General features: G+C 41.9%; 1 protein-coding gene across 3 annotated transcripts in view; it reads right to left on the bottom strand.

The window, feature by feature from the left end:
* Positions 1 to 21,951, bottom strand: part of cep85l (centrosomal protein 85L) — a 257,274-nt gene that overhangs the window by 53,229 nt on the left and 182,094 nt on the right. For all 3 annotated transcript variants that reach the window (XM_078212719.1, XM_078212718.1, XM_078212720.1), the window contains one exon: positions 1,539 to 1,669. In XM_078212719.1, coding sequence (XP_078068845.1) covers positions 1,539 to 1,669 — 131 coding nt within the window. The remainder of the gene's footprint in view (positions 1 to 1,538; positions 1,670 to 21,951) is intronic.

A 21,951-nucleotide genomic window follows, 5' to 3' on the forward strand; every position in this document is an offset into this window, starting at 1 on the left:
GCTGGTTGCAAAGTTTGCCTTAATAATAATACCCACTGCACTTGAAAATAATTGCACACGAAGCACAAAGAAATGTTTCTGACAGATGTACACCTTTCTCGTCGCTCCATTCCTCGGTGTTGCTATATTCTGAGTGTTTTGTGCTAAGAAAGGCAAAGAAAATTGAATGACTCAGGTACTAAACACAGGAAGAGCTGATCTGGATGATTAAGATTATTTTTTGTCTTCTCCATCTGTGCTGCTTTGCAAGTATAATATTTTGTTCTCAAATCAGCACAACTTTCGGTTCGAATTATGCCATCATTATTCTGCTTCCAACATCTCATTATGAAGTTGTTAATTCCAGAACATAATCATTCATATTAGGTGTAAGTGATGCATGTCTGTGCATACAGTAAACACATGAGAATCACACAAAAGCTTCACATTGAATAGAGAAAAGGACGAAAGGGCAAACTGAACATTAAAAAGCATCAAACATTAAAAAGAACCAAACAGTCTATATAAAGCATAGATCTTTTGAACAAAATAAATTGAGCTTTTTCTCTTGAATATTGCTTACATATTATAAGAGTTCTAAAATGCATTAAGGAACAAATTCCTCTGTGCATTTGCTACATATAATTAAATTGTAAACTCATTGGGATGCATTTTCAATAGGCATCCATGTGTAAAACTGACATTGCAGAACAACCATCCATGACAAAATATTCTCAATTTCAATCACACAAAACTGAGTCATGAGAAAGTATTTATCAACAATGGTAACATAAGGGCATGGGATGAAGATCAGGAGAGCCAAAGTGTTTGGATATATCAGTTATAATGTTTCACACAGATGCTGGGAAAATTTTAATTTGACCTTCTCAGATTAGCCAATAATTTTAATAAAGAGTGGGTCAGATATTTGGTGAGTAAATGGGTTGAGGGTATTGGGTAGGGAATGCTGTGTTCTACTTTTGAAATCAGCCAGACAAAATGACCACTTCTGGTCCTGCTCATTCTATACATGCATAACATATCTTTTCCATCAAACCAAAATAACTATCAGAAAAGGCAAAGCCCATTGCAGCCCAATTGCACCATTGGCTACCCATTTTCACATTCATCGTGTTAACATTGGAATCGCCAATGTGGGAAAATTCTCGCTGATGCATTGTTCACTGTGACTGTTTGGCTTAGTGCTGCTTTGTGTTTAAAAGTACACCTGAATGGCTATAACTGGCATAAGCTGAGCAGTCCCAAAATGTTATTGGTGGTATTAAAGTCAACTATTGGAGTTCAACCAAATAAAGACCTCCAGTTAAGTAATCTTGTTAAAATTTATGGCCTTTGTATATCAAATTCTCACTGGAAGTCAAAAAAATCATTGATTTGGCCAAACCAAAGTAATATTTTTCATAGGGTTACTAGAGAGGAACCACAATTAACTTTTTCAGTCATTTTGGTCTTGCTTTGGTTGCATTTCAAAATGAAGTGGATTTCCATACTGTGTACAAAATGGAAAAAAAACAAGAACATCTAAAGAGGTCCCTTACCTTGCAATGACAATATCTTTTTTCCTTAGTAAACTCTCCTTCATTTTCAGGTGGGAGTTCTTCTCACTTGCATCCTGGCTTAACCGGGTTGGGTAGACCATTGAAACCTGCAATGGTGACTTATTGAGCATCTATGGAGGAACGTTGAGGAAAAGACATTTAATGAAGATCGTGGGATGATTTTTCCTTTATATAACAGAATTACATAAAGGGTTATTATGTACAACTTAAAATATTTAAAGTTAATCTTCTTTCAGAAAGCATCAGGAAATGATTGTTTATCAATCTGTAATCTACAGACACAATTATTAATATTCTGTATGGATTTCTTGGCTCCAGAGAGACTGGGTTGGAGGAGGATAACCACAAAAATAATGGGGAGCAACGTCATGACTGTCTGCGCATTGTCACCTCCAGGCAACTTACCTGAGGTTGACCGAGACCAGGATGGCTTACTGCTGCTCCACACTGGCAGGCAACCAATTAGGAGAAAGGAGGCACCACTTAAGGACCATATTGTGATAGTCTTTTCCTGTTGTCAGGCTGCCTTCCACAGTGTGCAGAGGGCGCTAGCTAATTGGAGGCAGCCTCCAAGCAGCAGGCCTGGAAGTGGAGGGCCCATGCCCCCATGATGGGGCTGCAGGCACCCAAGGCCCAAACCTTGTCCATCACTATTACTTCTACAGTAGGCCCTACCAGCTTCAGGCCTGTTTACTTGAGGAATTCACAGCAGGCAACCGAGGACACCTCCATGCTGAGGTGTCTTGCACCCGCCTACTTTGACAGTGCCCACTTCTTCCTGTGGGGCTGTCAGCCTGATAGCTCTATGGGCCCTCTGAATGGGTTTCCAGCCTCAGGAATTCGCCTATTATCGTTAACAGGAAGGTTGTGCCAGAGGACACATCAACAACATTGATGGGCTCAGATTCCCAATAGAATCCCAATAGGGGCCTGAGGTTGGGGTGGGGGAGCTGGTCCCCACCAGAAAATTCAGATAATAATTTTGTAAGCTAATAACATTCTCCTCAATTAACTTGGTTTATTCCCAACATTGTCAACTTTCTTTAAGATGTGCCATTTCTGCCCATACTTAGTAAGGCTGCTTCAAATTCACAAATCAGCCATTTTTGTTCAATCTTTATTTCGTAATTGCATTTGAATGTTTGACTACTCCCCTTCATGTTCCCTAACCTCATCTCTCTCCAGCCTCTTTGCAAATTATTTCACCATTCCCCTTCCCCTCTGCTCCCCTGTATACCATAACATCTGCATCACTCCATCGTTTTCTCCTGCCTCTATCTCTTCCCCAGTCCCCCTCTTCCTCCTCCCTAACCTCTTTCAAGGATTTGTGGTATGTATGCTTCAAAGAGACATGGAGTAATGTTTTTAAATTTGCTGAATATAAAGCTCGGTGGGAATGTAAATTGTGAGGAAGGCCCAAAAACATTTTTAAAAGATATAATTAGGTTCAGTGAGTGGTCAACAAGGTGGCAGATGGAGTATAATGGGGTGAGGATTGTGAGGCTATTCACTTTTTAACATGTATTCTTTCATGAGCATAAAGACCAGCAATTATTGTCCAACCCTAATTGCCCTTGAACTGAGTGGCTTGTTGGCCATTTCAGAGTCAATCACATTGCTGTAGGTCTGGAGTCACATTTCACCAGACCAGGTAAGGAAGGCAGATTTCCTTCCCTACAGGATATTAGTGAACCAGATGTTTCTTTTATAACAATCAACAATGGTTTTACAGTCACCATTACTGAGACGTTTTCATTTCCAGATTATTAATTAAATTTAAATTCCACCAGCTGGAATTTGAACCCTTGTCCCCGGAACATTAGCCTGGGCCTATGAATTACAAGTCCATGAGTTTTCACACATGATTGCAGTCACATATGCGATTCCTAAGCGTATCAACAACATCCCTGAATTGTATGCTGAGAACTTCACTGGTATGGGCAAATTGAAAGGTGTTACATGCAAGTTGCATGTAAATCCTAATGTGCCCCCAGTCGTGCATCAATCGCATCAAATATCATTTCATGATCGGAAGGAGATTGAGATGAAACTTCAGCAACTACTTGACCTTGACATTATTGAGGAAGTTGGGGATCAACTCACCCCTTTGGTTTCACCCATACAAGTCATCAAGAAACCCAAATGCGAGAACCAGATTAAAATTTGTCTTGATGCACACCAAACCAGGTCACACAACAAGAAAGACACTTGACACTGACATGATGGGGAAGTGCATGGTGCTAAACTTGGCATCAATGCAGGATACAGTCAAATCAAGCTTGCTGAAGAATTGAGGCATCTTACAGTATTCTGTTCTTAAATCCGACTTTTTCATTAGAAGAGGTTCAACTTTAGAATCATTTCGGGAGCTGAGGTATTACAACACATGATCCAGCCTACACTTTAAGGACCTGAAGGCACATTGAACATCAGTGATGACATTCTTGCTGAATATATTTAAGGCTGACATACACTTTTGGTCTCTCAGGAATCAAGGCATATAGGGAAAGAGCATGAGCGTGGTATTCATCAAGGTCAGCCATGATCATGTTGAATGGTGGATTAGGCTCATGGAGCGCTAAGGTCTACTCATGCTCCTATTTTTTCTGTTTTCTGTAACTGCCCAGATGTTTAATTTAGATCTCATTATTGGGATAATTTGATAAAAGTTGGATGGTAAACTGGAGTCCTGATATGATTAGAAACTGAAAAACAGGCCTGGACATTCCAAAGGAATGCCAATGAACCAAAAGAAAAAATATTTCAAAATCTTCAGTTGTCACTCAAACCCCTCCAACTACGGGTGGAAATCTTCACCCTCAACGATAATCAGCTTCATGGAAAGCCACTCTGCAAATGCCAAATTCCCAGCCTCTGCTCTTCTAGCTACAGTATTCATATTGTTTTGTCCTATTAAGTTTCCAGTTAATCATTGCCTCAAGGATATCAATGGTGGAGATTAGATGATGATGATGCAATTGAATATTATAATGGTTAGATTCTCTCCTGTTGGAGATGGTTATTTTCTGAAACTTGTGTGACACAAATGTTTCTTGCAACTTACTAGCCCAGGTCTTGAATGTTGTCCTGATCTTGCTGCATGTGAGCATGGGCTGTTTCATTATCTGCAGAATTGCAAATAACATTGAAAATTGTGCAATCATCAGTGAACATCTCCACGTCTGACCTTATGATGAAGGGATGGTCATTGATATAACAGTTGAAATGGTTTGGCCCAGGACACTGCTATCAAGAACTCCTGAAGCAACATCCCTCCAGTAACCACGACCATCGTTCTTTGTGCGAGGTATCTCAAGTCAATGGAGTGTTTTCCCCTTGATCCTCATTGCTCTCAGTTTCTTTCGGGGTTGCTTGATGGCACACTCTGATCAAATGTTGCCTTGATGTCAGTGGCAATCACTCTCACCTCACCACTGAAATGTAATTATTTTGTCCATGTTTAAATCAAGGCTGTAATGAAGTCTGCAACATTGTGATTCCAGTAGAACGCAAGCTCGGCTACGAACAGATTATGAGTGAGAAAGTGTACTTTGATATTGGTTTCAATGATACCTTCCATTGCTTTGCTAATAATTGTGAGCAGACTGATATAGTGGTAATTTGGACTTGTCCTGTTTTTTGTGGCAGGACATATCTGGACAATTTTTCACATTGTTGTGTAGATGCCTGTTTTGTAGCTGTATCACTTGGCTGGAGCCACGTCTCGTTCTGGATTACAAGTCCTTGGGATTATAGCTGGAATCTTGTCAGAACCCATCGCCTTTGCTATGTTCAGTGTGCTGAGCTGTTTCTTGATACCACATGTTGTGAATCAAATTGGTTGAAGACTGGCATCTATGCTGGTGGAGACCTCAGGAGAAGGTCGACATATATCACCTACTCAGCATTTCAGGTTGAAGATGGTTGCGAATGCCTCAGCCATGTCATTTCAGGACCTCAGAGTCTGGTTCAATACATTTTGGTTGGTTTGCTTACCTTCATACCTAAATCCAAACCTGTTTCGCCCATCTGTGGGACAGCTCTCCCCGCCCCTATCAAAACGTCAGCTCTTAATCAGTCTAGGCACTGTTCTTTTTTTCCCCAATCATGGGGGTAGGTGATAAGAGAAAAAAAATAAGCAGGGAACCAAAGAAAGGAAAATAAAAATCACAATGTCATTTTTCTTTTCTAACGTTTTTATTTTTGGAAGTAATCAAAAGATAAACGTTTTCTCCTGAAATGAATTACCTATCAAACATATTTGATTCACTGGGAAATGTGTCGCGAAATGCTCAAACATATTGTACATTAGTGGCATTTCAACATAGAAGCCAAAAGTGATCTGTAATACACCAGAGAAGTTTCTGTTTCTCACACTGTGGAATTGCGTCATATCGGCTATTTTGGAACATGGTCTTAAATGAAAGTTTTAAATCAATAAAAAAACAAAATAATCCCAAAAGAGCAATGGGTCAAATAATTTCAGCCATGAATGGAAACATCTGCTGCTGTCATCTCCCCAGTTTTATTCTGCATTAACCTCTGTGCTGGGTGATCCAATATGCTGAATCCATTTTCCAGCAGGCCTTGTGTTTGACTTTTAGAAATTGGCATTCCTCCAGTATGTGGTAAAGGATACCAGCCACGGGGGAAACAAAAATAAAGCTTTCTGATGTTCTGGCTGTCATACAAAAATGAGGCCCAGGCTGGATGCCATCCTTTGAGGAACAAAGTACAAAGCCCAAGCTTCAGTGTCCATATAAAATTAAGCATGTATTCAAATTAAGTAGCATAAATGGAGAAGATGCTACTAGCGGTTTAAAGAAACTCAGGGGCAATTTTAACCTCACCCACCTAGTAGAAATCAGACAGGTGGGCATTTAAATTTGCCTGTGAGCCTTAAAAGTGGCACGCCTGATGTCTCAGCTGCGGGTGACTGGACACACAGCAGCTATTATTAGTACATTCTGGAACTCTAGTAAAAGTGCCTAACTAGAAATGTAGGTAACTAGTTTTAAATGCAATGTAAGCCAAGTCAAGGATGAACAAAGGTCAGGCAATGGGGGATTTGGGTTCAGATCACACTATGGCAGCTGGTGGAATTTAAACTCACTGAACAAAGCTGAAATTATTAAGCTAGTCTCAGCAATGTTGACCCTGACAACTATCACCCATTGTTGCAAAAACCTACCTGGTTCAATAATATCCTCTGAAGAGGGAAATCAGCCGTCCTTACCTGGTCCGTCTACATGTGACTCCAGCCTACATGTAACTCCAGGCATACAGCAATGTGGTTGACTCCTAACTGCCCTCTGATATACAAGCCACTCAATTCAAGGGCAATTAAGAATGGGCCTTGCCAGTGATCCCATGAAAGAATAAAGAATAAAAAATGTGGGGAAGCTAATGCCCTGCAGCTGCTACACGGTTTGAGCTTACCAGGTGACTCTCCCACTCTTACTACTTGCCATAGATGTATCAGAAGGATTTATAAATTGATAATCAATCTGTTTGGCTATATTATGAATAGTTATCAAGTCCCAGTGTGGGACTCGAACCTGGAGCTCTGAGGTTGGTTGGAAGACAGCGTAAGTAGGCACCAATTTAAATTAGCACTATAACTTCTATGCAGGAATACAAACAGTATTGTTCTTTTAAAACAAAACACTGATGCATGTTCAAATCCGTAGTACAGAACTTGAGTATTGCTGAAAAAAGAGACATGTTGTGAAAGCTTTTCATCTTGTATTCATCAGGACAGACACAAGAGTACCAAATTTTCAAGGCAGCAATAATTTACACAGCATGAGAAAAGGGTACTGATTGGTCAAAATGTTGCAATGGACAATGTACCAGGGAACTACTGTCCCCACATTTTGTTTTATTTCAAAAAGGCACAATGCCTGGACATGTTCTCTTTGCCTGCAGAGGACAGTTCCATGTGTCCTAGGGAGCAGGGGAATTACTCATTGGAAGTTCAAACTTTCCTGACAATTCCACAGAGGTTTGCGCATCAAGACTTCCACAGGAGCCTGACGCACATCTTCCATTGTACATTTGGGGCCCGATTTTACCCTTTTGATTCTAAGTGCTGAATCGGGGCCCAATCAGATCTGACTTGGAAAACTGCTCTCAGGCGCCCCCATATGCACTTAGCCTGAAAAAAAAAATCGCGACTCCAAATCGCGCTGTGGGCGGGGCTTATTGCATCCAAAACCCTGAGGCTCCAATCGGAGCTACGAACTGCGCATGCGCAGTGAAAATAAAATTTGAAAAACATGCCCCGTCACATCGCTCCCGGGCCACAAAAAGCAGATAAAGCGACCCAGGATCGAAAAGCGGGAGTGATGGCCACAACAGACATTGCCCCACCCCCACAACATAACCGTCCCCCTTATCCACCCAGCTACCCAGACTGATCGTGACCTTCTGCCCCTCTGCCCCCCACTGATTGCCCACAGAGTGGCAGTGGTCCCTCCTCCCCCCCTCCCCCCTGTCCCCCACCAGAGATCCATCTGGCCTTCCCCCCATCAGAAAATGATCAGGCCTCCGTCCTCTCCCCGCCCGCCTCCCCCCCCCCGCCCCCCCGGCCCCCCCCCCCCCCCCCCCCTGCCCCCCCCCCCCCCCCTCGCCCCCCCCCCCCCACCCCCCCCCCACAACCGATCTGAGTCTGAGAGCCATTGGAAGCTCTGAACTTACCTCTTCAGAAGCTGGAGCGCCCGAAACAGACCTTTGCCGAGCATGTCAGTTTCGCGCCCAATCTGGACGGGCGAACGCGATGGTAAAGGGGGAAATGCTGGTAAAGTTGGGCGGGCAGCCCATTAATTCAATTTAAGTTCATGCAAATGCATTTAAATCGCTGTTGCGCCCGTTTTGGGCGTGTTTCAGATCGCGGCCATTTTCGGCCCTTGGTGAAGTGGGCATCTGCGCGGGCGCAGATTGCGCTAATTGCCTCACGCCTGACTTTACCAGGTTTTTGCACCCGAAAACTGGCGCGATGCAATGGTAAAATTGGGCCCTTGGTCTCCAACAAGCTGAAGGGCTGATTTGACCCACAGTTTTCTGAGTTTTGCAAGCAGAGGCTGTGGTTGAGTATGGTCAGTACTCTATCTAATGTCAACAGCTGAAGGGATGTATGGATCATACCAAACAATATGTACCTTTGGCTGCTCACAATAGGCAGAGTACTGACCATACCCAACCAGCCTGTGCTTGCAAAACTCGGAATATAATGTGTAAAATTAGATATAATTCGGCAATTGGACAGCGCTGGCTGAACAATCGCGAGTGCACCAAGAATTACACTGACAACCAATTTAAGATTATCAGTCAGGCTCACAGTGTGACTCACTGCTCAGTTACGCTTGCTGGAAGTTATACATATTCATACGCAGGGAACTGTCCTCTGCAGGCAAAAAGAACATGTCCAGGCATTGCACCTTTCTCAAATTAAACAAATATGACAATTGGTCGGCGGCACGGTAGCACAGTGGTTAGCATTGCTGCTTCACAGCTCCAGGGACCTCGGTTCGATTCCCGGCTTGGGTCACTGTCTGTGTGGAGTTTGCACATTCTCCTCGTGTCTGCGTGGGTTTCCTCCGGGTGCTCTGGTTTCCTCCCACAGTCCAAAGATGTGCGGGTTAGGTTGATTGGTCATGCTAAAAATTGCCCCTGAGAGTCCTGAGATGTGTAGGTTTGAGGGATTAGCGGGTAAATATGTAGGGATATGGTGGTAGGGTTTGGGTGGGATTGTGGTCGGTGCAGACTCGATGGGCCGAATGGCCTCCTTCTGCACTGTAGGGTTTCTATGATTTGATGGTCACTAGTGCAGTCTCCGTGGCAATGCTTCAATCAATCAGTCAACTTGCAAACTAATCAGCTCCCTTTTCTCATGCAGCATAAATCATTTCTCCCTTTGAATTTACATTCTTGCTTCTATGCTGATGACTACAAGGCAAAAACCTTTGACAGCATGCCTCTCCTAACATGCAATACTCAAGGTCTGTGCTGCCAAGCCACTAGCATCAACTTGCAAATAAAGTCATTGCTTTGGTTCAAAAAATACGTACAATCCAAGAGCAGTTGAAGGATTGCCTCTTAAACTCACCTGGAGTTTTGTCCCTAGGGTCTGCAGATGGGTTGCCAAGCCCCAACCTGTATGGAGGGGCTAATGCTCTGATTTCAGTACAAAGGATCACTGTATTTCATGCCATGATCTGAAACTACTATCTCATATTAATTGAATGGGAGCATTGAGCTTAAATAGTTAACAACAGAAAGTTGTAGCTGATTGCTAGTCTTCACAAGGGAGTACCCATGTTAGGAGAGTAAAATTACATCCTTATGTCTTACTGTGAACATTAGCTCCTAGTTCAACATTATAACGTAGCAATATTCCTGGGAATGGGAAGTAGATGGGAGGGTTGGGGATGGAGGAAGGTTGGCAACCGGCTGGCAAGAGTGTCACAGAGCCATAAAGAGAGCACTTTTGATTCTTCACAAGCACAAATATATTAAATATAATTTTTTAAAATTACAATTTTTGCTGCTGACTGCTAGCTAGATCTACGTTAAAAACAGAAAAGCATGAGCATGTCTGGCAGACATTCTGCTCAATTTATCAATTCTGATAACTCTCCCATCCCCTGCCTATATGCAACTGACCTGAAGCCTGTTTTAGGAAGCTGCCGAGGATACCTAAATATTGCCCATCCCATAAAAAGAGAATTGCCTTTTACAGTTTTTGGAATTGAAGGAGCACACCAATAAATTAGGGAATTACAGGAGTGCCGTTAAACATCATAGCATTTGTTTGAGTAAGTGCTAATCTTAAGCCAAAATAGCACACAAGTACATCACGTAAACAAAACTCTGATAAACACGACTGGTTGCCTGGCAGTACCAAGTCCACAAACCATTACACTCGAGACTATTATTGCCTTGCTGAAAGTTTTTTTTTTACTCTTTCTGTAATGTATCACAGTGAAACTGGAAAGTTTTATTAATATTGCAGCAATGGCTACCAAAGGAATAGCTGAAAATAGCAGTACAAGACAGAGTTGAGGAACTGGGGAAGGATTCCACATCTTCCATTGATTTCAAGCCAAGAAACAGGAAAGCTGTGGTGCCACTAAGTCTCTGATGTTAGACGCACTGCATTGTGTAGATAGAAACTGAGGCACCCCTCCATAACATTTCCTGACTCTTCCTCTGCCTCGGCTCAGCTGCTGCTCAAACCTTCATCCACGTCTCTTGACTTGTCAATTCTAATGCACTCCTGGCTAATCTCCATATGTTCTATACTTTGTAAACTTGAAATCAACCAAAACTCTGCTGCCTTCATCCTAACTCGCACCGAGTTCCAGTCAGGTTATCATCCCTATGCTTGTTGACTTACATTGGCTTCCAGTTCAGCAATGTCTTGATTTTAAAATTTTCATTCAATCCATAGCCAAGCTCATCCCTATCTATCTAATTGCCTCCATATTAGAAGGCTCTGAGATGTATGATATAGATCTGGAAACCACTAAACTTTGTGTAAATAAATAAATATTGTGAGCTGTCAATCAAGCAATGTTTTTCGCTGAGTCACAGCTGTTTTCAACAAGAATAATGGATTGCTGGGCTTTCAGCCAAGTCTTGCTATGTATTGGTCAATGGGCATATAAGTGCAAGCTTAGCAGAGGGGTATGTAGAACCATGGAGGGTGGATGATGTGCCATAGCTTGGCATAGGGGATATGAGGGGCCAGGCGGTGTGGATGGAGTACCATTGCTTGGGGTATGAGGGCCCATGGGGGGCTGGAGGCATAAGAACATAAGAAATAGGAGCAGGAGTAGGCCATCTAGCCCCTCGAGCCTGCCCCGCCATTCAATAAGATCATGGCTTATCTGAAGTGGATCAGTTCCACTTACCCGCCTGATCCCCATAACCCCTAATTCCCTTACCGATCAGGAATCCATCTATCCGTGATTTAAACATATTCAACGAGGTAGCCTCCACCACTTCAGTGGGCAGAGAATTCCAGAGATTCACCACCCTCTGAGAGAAGAAGTTCCTCCTCAACTCTGTCCTAAACTGACCCCCCTTTATTTTGAGACTGTGCCCTCTAGTTCTAGCTTCCTTTCTAAGTGGAAAGAATCTCTCCACCTCTACCCTATCCAGCCCCTTCATTATCTTATAGGTCCCTATAAGATCCCCCCTCAGCCTTCTAAATTCCAACGAGTACAAACCCAATCTGCTCAGTCTCTCCTCATAATCAACACCCCTCATCTCTGGTATCAACCTGGTGAACCTTCTCTGCACTCCCTCCAAGGCCAATATATCCTTCCGCAAATAAGGGGACCAATACTGCACACAGTATTCCAGCTGTGGCCTCACCAATGCCCTGTACAGATACAGCAAGACATCTCTGCTTTTATATTCTATCCCCCTTGCGATATAGGCCAACATCCCATTTGCCTTCTTGATCACCTGTTGCACCTGCAGACTGGGTTTTTGCGTCTCATGCACAAGGACCCCCAGGTCCCTCTGCACAGCAGCATGTTGTAATTTCTTTCCATTTAGATAATAATCCAATTTGCTATTATTTCTTCCAAAGTGAATAACCTCGCATTTGTTAACGTTATACTCCATCTGCCAGATCCTCGCCCACTCACTCAGCCTGTTCAAATCTCTCTGCAGACCTTCTACGCCCTCCACACGATTCACTTTTCCACTTAGTTTGGCATAGGAGCCATTAGGGGCCATGTGGGATGGATAGGGGCATGAGGTGGCATGGATGGGTCATGGAAGTGTGTGGTGGTTCAGGAGGTTGAATTGTCTTTATGCGTTTATTTTAATTAGGTCAAAAGCCCAAAGCATTGAGGTGAGCCATTTAAACCGCTTACCATGGCACCTGGCAACCCCTGTGGCTGCCTCCAACCTCCATTACAAATTGGCTGGCCTGGCTCTAGCCCACACCCATCTCGGTGATGAAAATTCAGGCCTCAATATTGCCCATCTTTTTAAAAACAGCCAAGGTATGTACACAAACATTTATACTGGGTAAAGTAAGCTGGAACCAAAGTAACAGTTTCTTGATTTTCAATTTGTCAGGCACGCAGCTTATGTGATTCCTCCACAGCAGTTGCTGCATTTGTGGCTTCATGAAGCATAATTTATTTTTAAGAATTACAGAGAAGGCCATTGAGAATAATTAGGCAAAGAGTCAGTGGTTCCATAATTCTATCTCTGACTTGACCAAGTCATTCAGGTCCCCAGATCTCAGTGGTAAACAAAAAGCATGTTATAAAAGCACAAGTCCTAAATATGTCCTGTGGGATACCCCATGTTAGTTGGCAGTCCAGTCTCTTTTTCCATAAAGTCCAGTGGTGAGTGAATAATGGAGTCCAGTTGTCCAGTGGTAAATATTTTTACAATTACTGACAGCAGAGTAGGAGATAAAAGAGAAGATGTGCTTTTTTTGATCCCTAGTAATATAAATAGGCCTACACGACTTTCATTTTCATGGCTTGGGATTTTGTAAGTATTCTGCTTAAATTTGTGAAATGAATTGCAAGTATATCTCACCTGTCCTGTTATTAGAAAAAGATTTTCCCCAATTCAGTGCTTCATTATTACGTTTCCATATTTAATAAATGGAAATAGCGGGCAGATTTCCTTTTAAGAAAATCTCTTTTGACAATGTTTTGCTTTGTCTGTTGCTTTCAGAAAATCTACAAAATGAATATACTGCCTGCAAAGCAATAGCACATTAAGAGGGATGTTGTATTTCTAGCATCACACATATGCTCTAAGGAGTTGTGGGATAACACCCACTGGTGTTGTTTCTCCACATTCTTCACACAAATTCTCTCCGTGGGCGCAATGTACTCGAATCAATAAAAGCAACATAGTGAGGGTACACAAGCCCATTACAGATATCCCTTGGTTAACTCCAGCATCTACAACATACTGCCTCACATCTTAAAGGGGAGCCAAGGAGAGAATATCTGTGAATTTCTTCTGGTAGGCATGAAGGCCACTTGTGCTTTCATCCACATATCGTAGAACACATGAAGGAAATGATGTCACTACTACATTCTCAAAGATTTGGAAAACAACTATCTGGACAAATTATATAGGGTTGAGATGGTCTTAAAACATAAAAAGATGTGATTTTTATAAACATGTTTAATTTTATTTAGTTATAAGGGGAGATAGTTGTGTAGTGGTAACATCACTGGACTAGTAAATCCAATGGCCTTTTGGGGCAAGGGTTCAAATCTCACCAAGGCATCTGCTGGAAATTACATTCAATTAATAAATCTGGAATATAAAGCCAATCTCAGTAATAGTCTCAGCCTGGGAATGGAGGGATACAAACGATTGGTCTAGTTGGACCAAAGAGCGGCACAGGCTTGGAGGGCTGAAGGGCCTGTTTCCTGTGCTGTACTGTTCTTTGTTCTTTAGTGATTGTGACAACTATTGATTTTTATTTGATAAGATTTAGTTTTGTCACATGTAATAGTATACAGTGAAAAGTATTGTTTCTTGCACGCTACACAGACAAAGCATACTGTACATAGAGAAGGAAAGGAGAGGGTACAGAATGTAGTGTTACAGTTATAGCTAGGGTGCAGAGACTTAATATAAGATAAGTCCTTTCAAAAGTCTGGTGGCAGCAGGGAAGAAGCTGTTCTTGAATCGATTGTTGTAAAACCCATCTGGTTCACTAGTGTCCTTTGGGGAAGGGAATCTGCCATCCTTACCCAGTCTGACCTGAATCTAGATACACAGCAATGTGGTTGACTCTTAACTGCCCTCTAAAATGGCCAAGTCAGTTCAAGGGTAATTAGTGATGAGCAACAAAAGCTGGTCTTGCCAGTGACTCCCACATCCCATGAAAAAAATAAGAAACATAAAATATATTAAGGTACTTAAATGTAATTATACAGAATAAATTATTGTTGACATGACTTGTAAAATTTCATATTATCATGTCATCTGACTGTAAGACAGGATGTCAAATATTTACATCATTCGATGGGCCACACTTGTAACGAACAAGAATTAATATCAGACACTATTATGAACAATAATGGAGCATTATAATGAATTAACTTCAAATAGTAAATGAGCATTTGTATCTATTCTGTTTGACATATCAAAAACCACAACAATGAAAGCTACAGTAAGAATAAAACAGGGTGAACCACCTGGCATTGATCTAGGAAGTAAAGGCACACCTAGCCCAGTCAACCCTCGAGCATCACTGACATCTAGGGTCTTGTGCCAAATTTGAAACAGCTGTCCCACAGACTAGACTAACAATATCTGTGCAGGGTCAACTGGGCATTGTCAACGGTAGGTTGTCCAAATTTATTCTTATTAGATTGTTACAAAGCAGAGTCATTTGAAAGGCCATTCCAGAGAGAAGTTAAGGGTCAACAAAAATGCTGTGGATCTGGAATCGCATACATGCCGGACCAGCTAGGACAACAGATTTCATTTCCTCAAGGATGTTAGTGAACCAGTTGTATTGAAAATTGCATTGTACATTTTGTTCATTTAAGGTTGTCATACACATGTACCAGCAGAGGGAGTCTGGAAGAAGAATAAAGGAATTCATGCTTTAACAACATGTGTAGCAGTTTTTCTTTTGGAATTTTAATATTTCTTCCCAAGAATTCCACAATGATGATGAAGAGGGTCAAAATATGAAACATTGCTTTCAGGTATGAAGCTTTTTGCCTCATTTTTGCAGACAACATTTTAAGTCGGAACAAAAACAGAAAAATGCTGAAAAATCTCAGCAGATCTGACAGCATCTGTGGGGAGAGAATAGAGCCAACGTTTGTCAGAGCTGATGAAGGGTCATCTAGATTTGAAACATTGGTTCAATTCTCTCCCCACAGACGCTGTCAGACCTGCTGAGACTTTCCAGCATTTTCTGTTTTTGTTTCAGATTTCAGCATGCACAGTATTTTGCTTTTATTTTAAGTTGGAGATTTGAGAGGGAACAGATTGCAACTGTAGCCTGTTGTTAGAAACACAAGAGGCAATCCTGTTCTGGATTAACAAGGGAAAGGCCTACAGGGTGTACACATACACTGATCTCATACAAAAAAACATCCATCTGGAAATATGTGATTGTGAGAACAACTACAAGCAAAACTGCGAACAAACTACAACGTTTTCACATTGTTTGATATTAGCTCACTGTCACAATCACATTTAATCTTATGTTAGACAACAACTGCTTTGTCATTCCACAAGCATTACAGGAATGTGCGATAGATGCAGCACATGAAGGTCACCAGGGAATTGTCAATATCAAACAACTCTCTTCGGGAAAAGGGATAGTTACCAGGAATTGACCAATGGTAGAATGTGAAATTAGTCATTGTTTGTCATGTCAAGCAAGCTCAACATCAAATCATTATGATCTTCTCAAGCTCCTGAACTAACCCCAGGACCATAGATTGAAGTCAGCGTTGATTTCATAGACTTGTACACTGGCAAACAGCTGCCTGTTATCACTGATAGCTACAGCAGATACTCAATTGTGGAAATGATTACGCCAATTACAACAAAAGCAGTCATCCCAAAACCTGACCAGAATTTTGCTTTGTTTGGAGTCCTTCAAACGGTGAGAAGTGACAATGGACCCCCAATCAACAGCAATGGGTTCACTCACCAAAGAAAATCACACTCTATTGGCCAAGAACTAAAGAGAAGTCAAGAGATTTATGCACATTTTGACAAAAGTGATATGTACAGCTACAACTGAGAGCAAGTCATGGCAGCAAAAGCTGTGTCACTTTCTTCGCAATTGAAGAACAACTCACTCATGTACTGGTAAGTCTCCAGCTACACTAATCTTTGCACATCTTATGTGCACACATCTTCCTGAGCTACCCCGCGGAGCTAACGATCAACATGAATGCAAACATGATTGAGGACAGAAAGACTAAATGACAGTAATTGAGGAGTGAAATATGAAAGTTAGAGCTACATCATTAAAGCTAAAAGATAATGTGTTTGTGAAATATGATAGTAATGTTGGAAAACAAACAACCTCCTGTGACATCCAGTCATTGGTGGTGACCAACACAAAAGAAACAATGGTTACTGCTAAACGTGGTTAGTAAATCACATGAAACGTGTCTTTTGTCAAAGCACTGAAAATACCATTTGCAAACATTGAATCTGATTCTGACTTTGAAGAATGAGTTAACTGAGTCCACAGCTAATACTAGATGATATCTTACTCATGAGAGCAAATTTACTCAAGTGATGATGGGCAACATTTTATAGTTCCATGCCAGTGGGTTTGCAGGCAGGGAGGATCTGTAGAATTGTCTGGATAACCTTCCCTATTGCCCTCCCACCCTGTCAACATGTCCACAATTTTACAGGGAATGGGTGAGACCTGGGCTGGCCTTCCCACCTTTGATGTGCTTCCCACCTTTTGCCCCAGTTGAGGCCCTGAAGTGGGAAATTACTGACCACTCAAAGGCTGTTACCAGCTCAGCCTCAATTTTTCGTCAGGCAGGAGATGCCTGGGGGCAAAGGGGAAGCCTCGCAAATCACCCTGCCCAGGCCATGGGCGGGAAAGGGGAAACACCTTCCCTTAGCAACCTCCTTTCCACAACTTCACAAGGTCCTCTCTCCATGGACGCTCCGTTCCCCTACCCCTGCCTCTCCATTAGAAACCCCTTCTCCTCCACCCTAAACCCTTCTAGGCCTCACCTCCACACCCTGGGCTCCAGGACGCCAGGATTTTGAAGCTGAGGGCTGCTTGTAGTCCCAGCTGTGGCCAGTTCTGCTCATGGCACTGCTGAGACTACAAAACTGTCAAACAATCAGATAGTTTGCTGGCATCCACTGTCCAGTATCCTAAATGAAGACTGCAAAATGTGGGGCTAGAGGGCCATCAGTGCCTCCAGACTGTGCACTCTGAGAGGCCTCAGCAGGAAAGGACAAGAGGGGAAATTGGCTGGAAATGCTGAAGGAAATCTGGTTTGAATTACGGACACAGAAAGCACTGTGGGATGAAAGCGAGCCAAATGAACTGTGGATTTGTTGCTATGAATTGTGGATTTGTAGCTCACTCTGAACAAAGGGTCACAAGTCTTCAAACGACAGGAGAAATCAAGATGCACCATTTTTGGAAGCAGACATTGCTTCCAATGGTAAACATTGTTAACCTCAAAATGGCAACTGCACTAACTCATTTATGTCAATAACAGATGGATACTGCTGTAATTAAAGGAAAAAACATAAAATATTACAAAAAGCAAATGAGCCGACTGCAAGGATAAAGCTAATGATATCATATGAGGCTTACCAGTACATGAGTGAATTGATAATGATATCATATATCATCAGAGGCTGCTCACTTCAAAAAACTTCTGAAAATCTACAGAAAATTGATGAGGGGAGAATGGGGAGGCAACGTCAGTACCGGCCACCTTTATTTCCTGCGCTGCAATGGATGTGCGTTCCTACAAACGCCCCTGGTTTCTTTGCCCAAATTGTTGATAATTGCTCCAAGCAGTCAAAGCTCCGGACAATATCTCCCTTAGTGTAAAGCTGCCTTCCCAACTGTAAGACTATTTCAGAAGAATGCCCTCCTTACTTTGATGCTTGTGATCTCTGAACTTCCCTATCAGCATAATTTGCCCAAATTGTGGGCAATTTTGTGCTATGGATTTTGCCTACACACAAGGAACAGAATAAGTACCAAACTCGTTGGATCATTATCAGAGACCATTGGCTCATCACATTGGCCTGTGCTATATTAATCATTTAATAACAAAAAGGGGAGAATTGCATGTGCAGCAGTTGAGGATTTGGAACAATTCCCAGTTTTATTCACAACTGAACCTAAAAACACCTGCTGAGCTGATAAATGTATAAAATTTAGCCATTGACTATCCTGTGGGCTAATTAAATGGTGGATATGAACTAAAGTCCTTCATGTTAATTTTGGAATTAAAGAAAAGTAGCGCAGGACAAAGCAGATCCTTGTCCCAACCAACATGCCTATTCTCCAACCAAGTTTCCGAACTCCAAAGGAAACCAGCTATTCTGCACAATGCAATTCGAGCGGCTAAATATTTATTTTACATAAAGATAAAAAAAACACAATCACTCTTTCTGAAACAAACTTTCTTCAACAAGTTCAAAAATGTTGTCCAGTGTGTATCATGCAGCAAGTAGCCTACTTTACAGCCTCTTGGTAGAAAATATCTAAATAGTTCAGCTTTTGACTTGGAACCACTTGATATGGATTTGCACAGGTCAAGTTATTCACTCTGGTGCTTTATACTCCCAGTTACAAACTAAAACACACCAGAATTTGAAAAGAGTGGGCAGAATTCTCGCATGGCAATTGGGAGAACAATTTGACGGGAATCCATAAATCGGTTTTAAGCTGGCGTCAATTTCCCGTGTGATCTTCCATTGGTGCATACCATGGCAGATTGGGAAACCCGCTGGAGGCCAGTGTGATACTGATTTGCACCCCACTAATGGGGTACAGGTGATGTCCCAACCAGAATCTTCCACCCATGCCCCATTCTCCATTATGCCAGCGGGAAAACATGCAGTCCAAAACTTGTTTGGAACAATGTGACTTGCAAATGACTAAACAATGCCAGGGGGTACTTCTGGAGCAAGCAGGACCCCGAACCACCACACCAGTGGATGGGGGGAGCTACTACGGCGGATCTTCTAGATTCAGTATCAGGTTCAAGCTCCAGCCTCAGAGTGTTCCTGGAGATCCATCTTTCTTTTCAGGAGGTCCATCTTCCTTCAATAGTGGGTCAGTGATATTGGACACCTTTTCAATATGGCACCCAGATATGATGGCGAGATACATGCCATCATGCTCGCCCCACCACCGAATCTGGCGCTAAACACCCGGAAGCATAATTAATGAGGTCAGGGTGGAAGATGTAGCGTGGTTTCCCATCGGCCTCCACAGTGTGAAACACCACCCCCCCACCCCATTCCCGCTGTCACCATAGGACAATGCCAGATGGGAGAATTCCACCCACTTTACAAATGGTAGTATGAACCAGGCTTAATTAAATCTGTGCTATTAATATACAATAGTTACTTACAGATCTTTGACTGGTGGAAAATTCGCCATAATTCTGTAAAGTCTGAATCTTATGTTATCCACACTAACACAATTATGCAATCAACTTGTCATAATATGTTCCGTCTAAATATTTTTGACACATATCCTATTTAGGCTAACAAGAACAAACTGTCTTAGTGAGCCTTTGATTATTAACAGTTTGGTTTTCTTGGTTTATTGAATATCACTTCATTTTGCATTATAAACAGATGGTACACTAACTATCTAAACTCCAACTGAGCTGGCCAAATGGATTACATCTGTCATAAATAATTCAATCAGGAGCTCAGATATGTTTGTATATTCCCCAAATCCAAATACTAAGTTTTGACAGTTACATGTCCTAAATGCTCTTATCTCTCATTCCCTGGCCCCACCACTCAAATCATCCATCACTCTTTGCTTGTCAGGCTGCAAATTTAATCTCCTTTCCATGAATCTTATCTTTCCAAGGCTTTCAAGTCACTTTTATGTTGATGTAAAACTCAGTGCTCCTCTTAGATGTAGAGATTTGCCCTTGCCCAGATGTATTCAGTTCAATTCCAAAGTGAAGGTGTAATTAAAACACTGCTGGTAACAACAGGGTCGCTGAAGAGCCAAGTGTGTATTCATTTTAACAATCCCTAGTTTGGTGCCTGATCTGTCAGAAGGTAAACAATCAGTCTTTGGCACTATGAAGACAGAATATTTTCTTAATGATGTAATGAATTCGGAGCCTGAATTTATTTTGCTTTGCCTTAGTCATATATTTGTTTCATTCGCAAATATATTTTAGTATGCCCTGTCTTAGTAAATGTTCAAATTAAGCCATTGAACAAATGACAAATATGTCTTATAATGAGTTCCTATTAAATTGGCATTAGTATTTTCTATTTCAAAAAGATTATTAAAATTAATTTTGAATCATATTTCTTCATTTTTGCATTTCGATTTTTAGAATATTTCTCTTTAAATGATTTCACCCTCAAAGGAACTGATTTTGGGGAGCTACTGAACAAATTATGCCAAAAAGTAATAGTAAAAGACCATTGTCGTCAGGAACAAGTCAAACCCGATTGCTCATGCATCTGTAAAAACAACACCCCATCACACAGGCTGTATCAGCACACACCACTGTATCTTTACCACATGAAATCATCATAATTGTACAACTCTCCTGTCTCTTCCCTATCTCAAACCACAAAAACATTGACAAGATAGGGGTTCCAACCATTCATTCCAGCAGGATCTTCCAGTCCCGCTGACGGTGCACTCTCGCCATGGGTTTCACCATGGTGGCGAGGGGTGCATTCAAACAGGAAATCCTGTTGACAACAGCGGGAGCAGAAGAATGACAACAGAATTCTGAGGTGTAGAGGGATCTAGGTGTTCTGGTGCATGAGTCACAAACATTAGCATGCAGGCACAGCAAGTAGTTAAGAAGGCTAATGGAAAACTATCCTTTATTACAAGAGCAATTGAACATAAAATAAAGATTAAAAACAGAAAATGCTGAATAAACTCAGCAGGTCTGGCAACAGCTGTGGAGAGAGATGCTGCCAGACCTGGGAATTTATCCAGAATTTTTTGTTTTTATTTCCAGCATCTGCTCTAGTTTGCTTTTATAAAAGTAAGAATGTTATGCTTCAGTTATACGGGGCATTGGTAAGACCACATCTTGAATACTATGTGCAGTTTTGGTCTCCTTATTTAAGGAAAGGTGCAAATGCATTAGAGAGGCAGTTCAGAGGAGATTTACTAGATTAGAGTCATAGATAGAGTCATAGAGGTTTACAGCATGGAAACACACCCTTCGGCCCAACTTGCCCATGCTGCCAGATTGACACCTGGAATGAGTGGGTTGTGTTATGAAAAATAGTTGGACAGGCTGTACTTGTAGAAGAGTGAGGGCGACTTGACTGAAATATGTAAGATCCTGAATGGTCTTAACAAGGTGGACATTGAAAGAATGTTTCACTTTGTGGGTGAGCCCAAAACTAGGGGTCATTTTTTAAATTAGGGGTCGCCCTTTTAGGACAGTGACCAGAAGAAATATTGTCTCTCAGAGGGTTTTGTACGACTTTGGAAGTCTCTGCCTCAGAAGGCGGTGGAGGGGGCATTATTGAATATCTTTAAGACGGAGATAGATAGATTCTTGTTAGGTAAGGGAATCAAAGATTATCAGGGTAAATAAGAATGTTGAACTTGAAGCACCAACAGATCAGCCATGATCTTATTGAATGGCAGAACAGGCTCAAGGGACCAAGTGGCCTACTTCTG

Source organism: Mustelus asterias, chromosome 5, assembly GCF_964213995.1.
Source record: "Mustelus asterias chromosome 5, sMusAst1.hap1.1, whole genome shotgun sequence".
In the NCBI taxonomy this organism is placed as follows: Eukaryota; Metazoa; Chordata; class Chondrichthyes; order Carcharhiniformes; family Triakidae; genus Mustelus; species Mustelus asterias.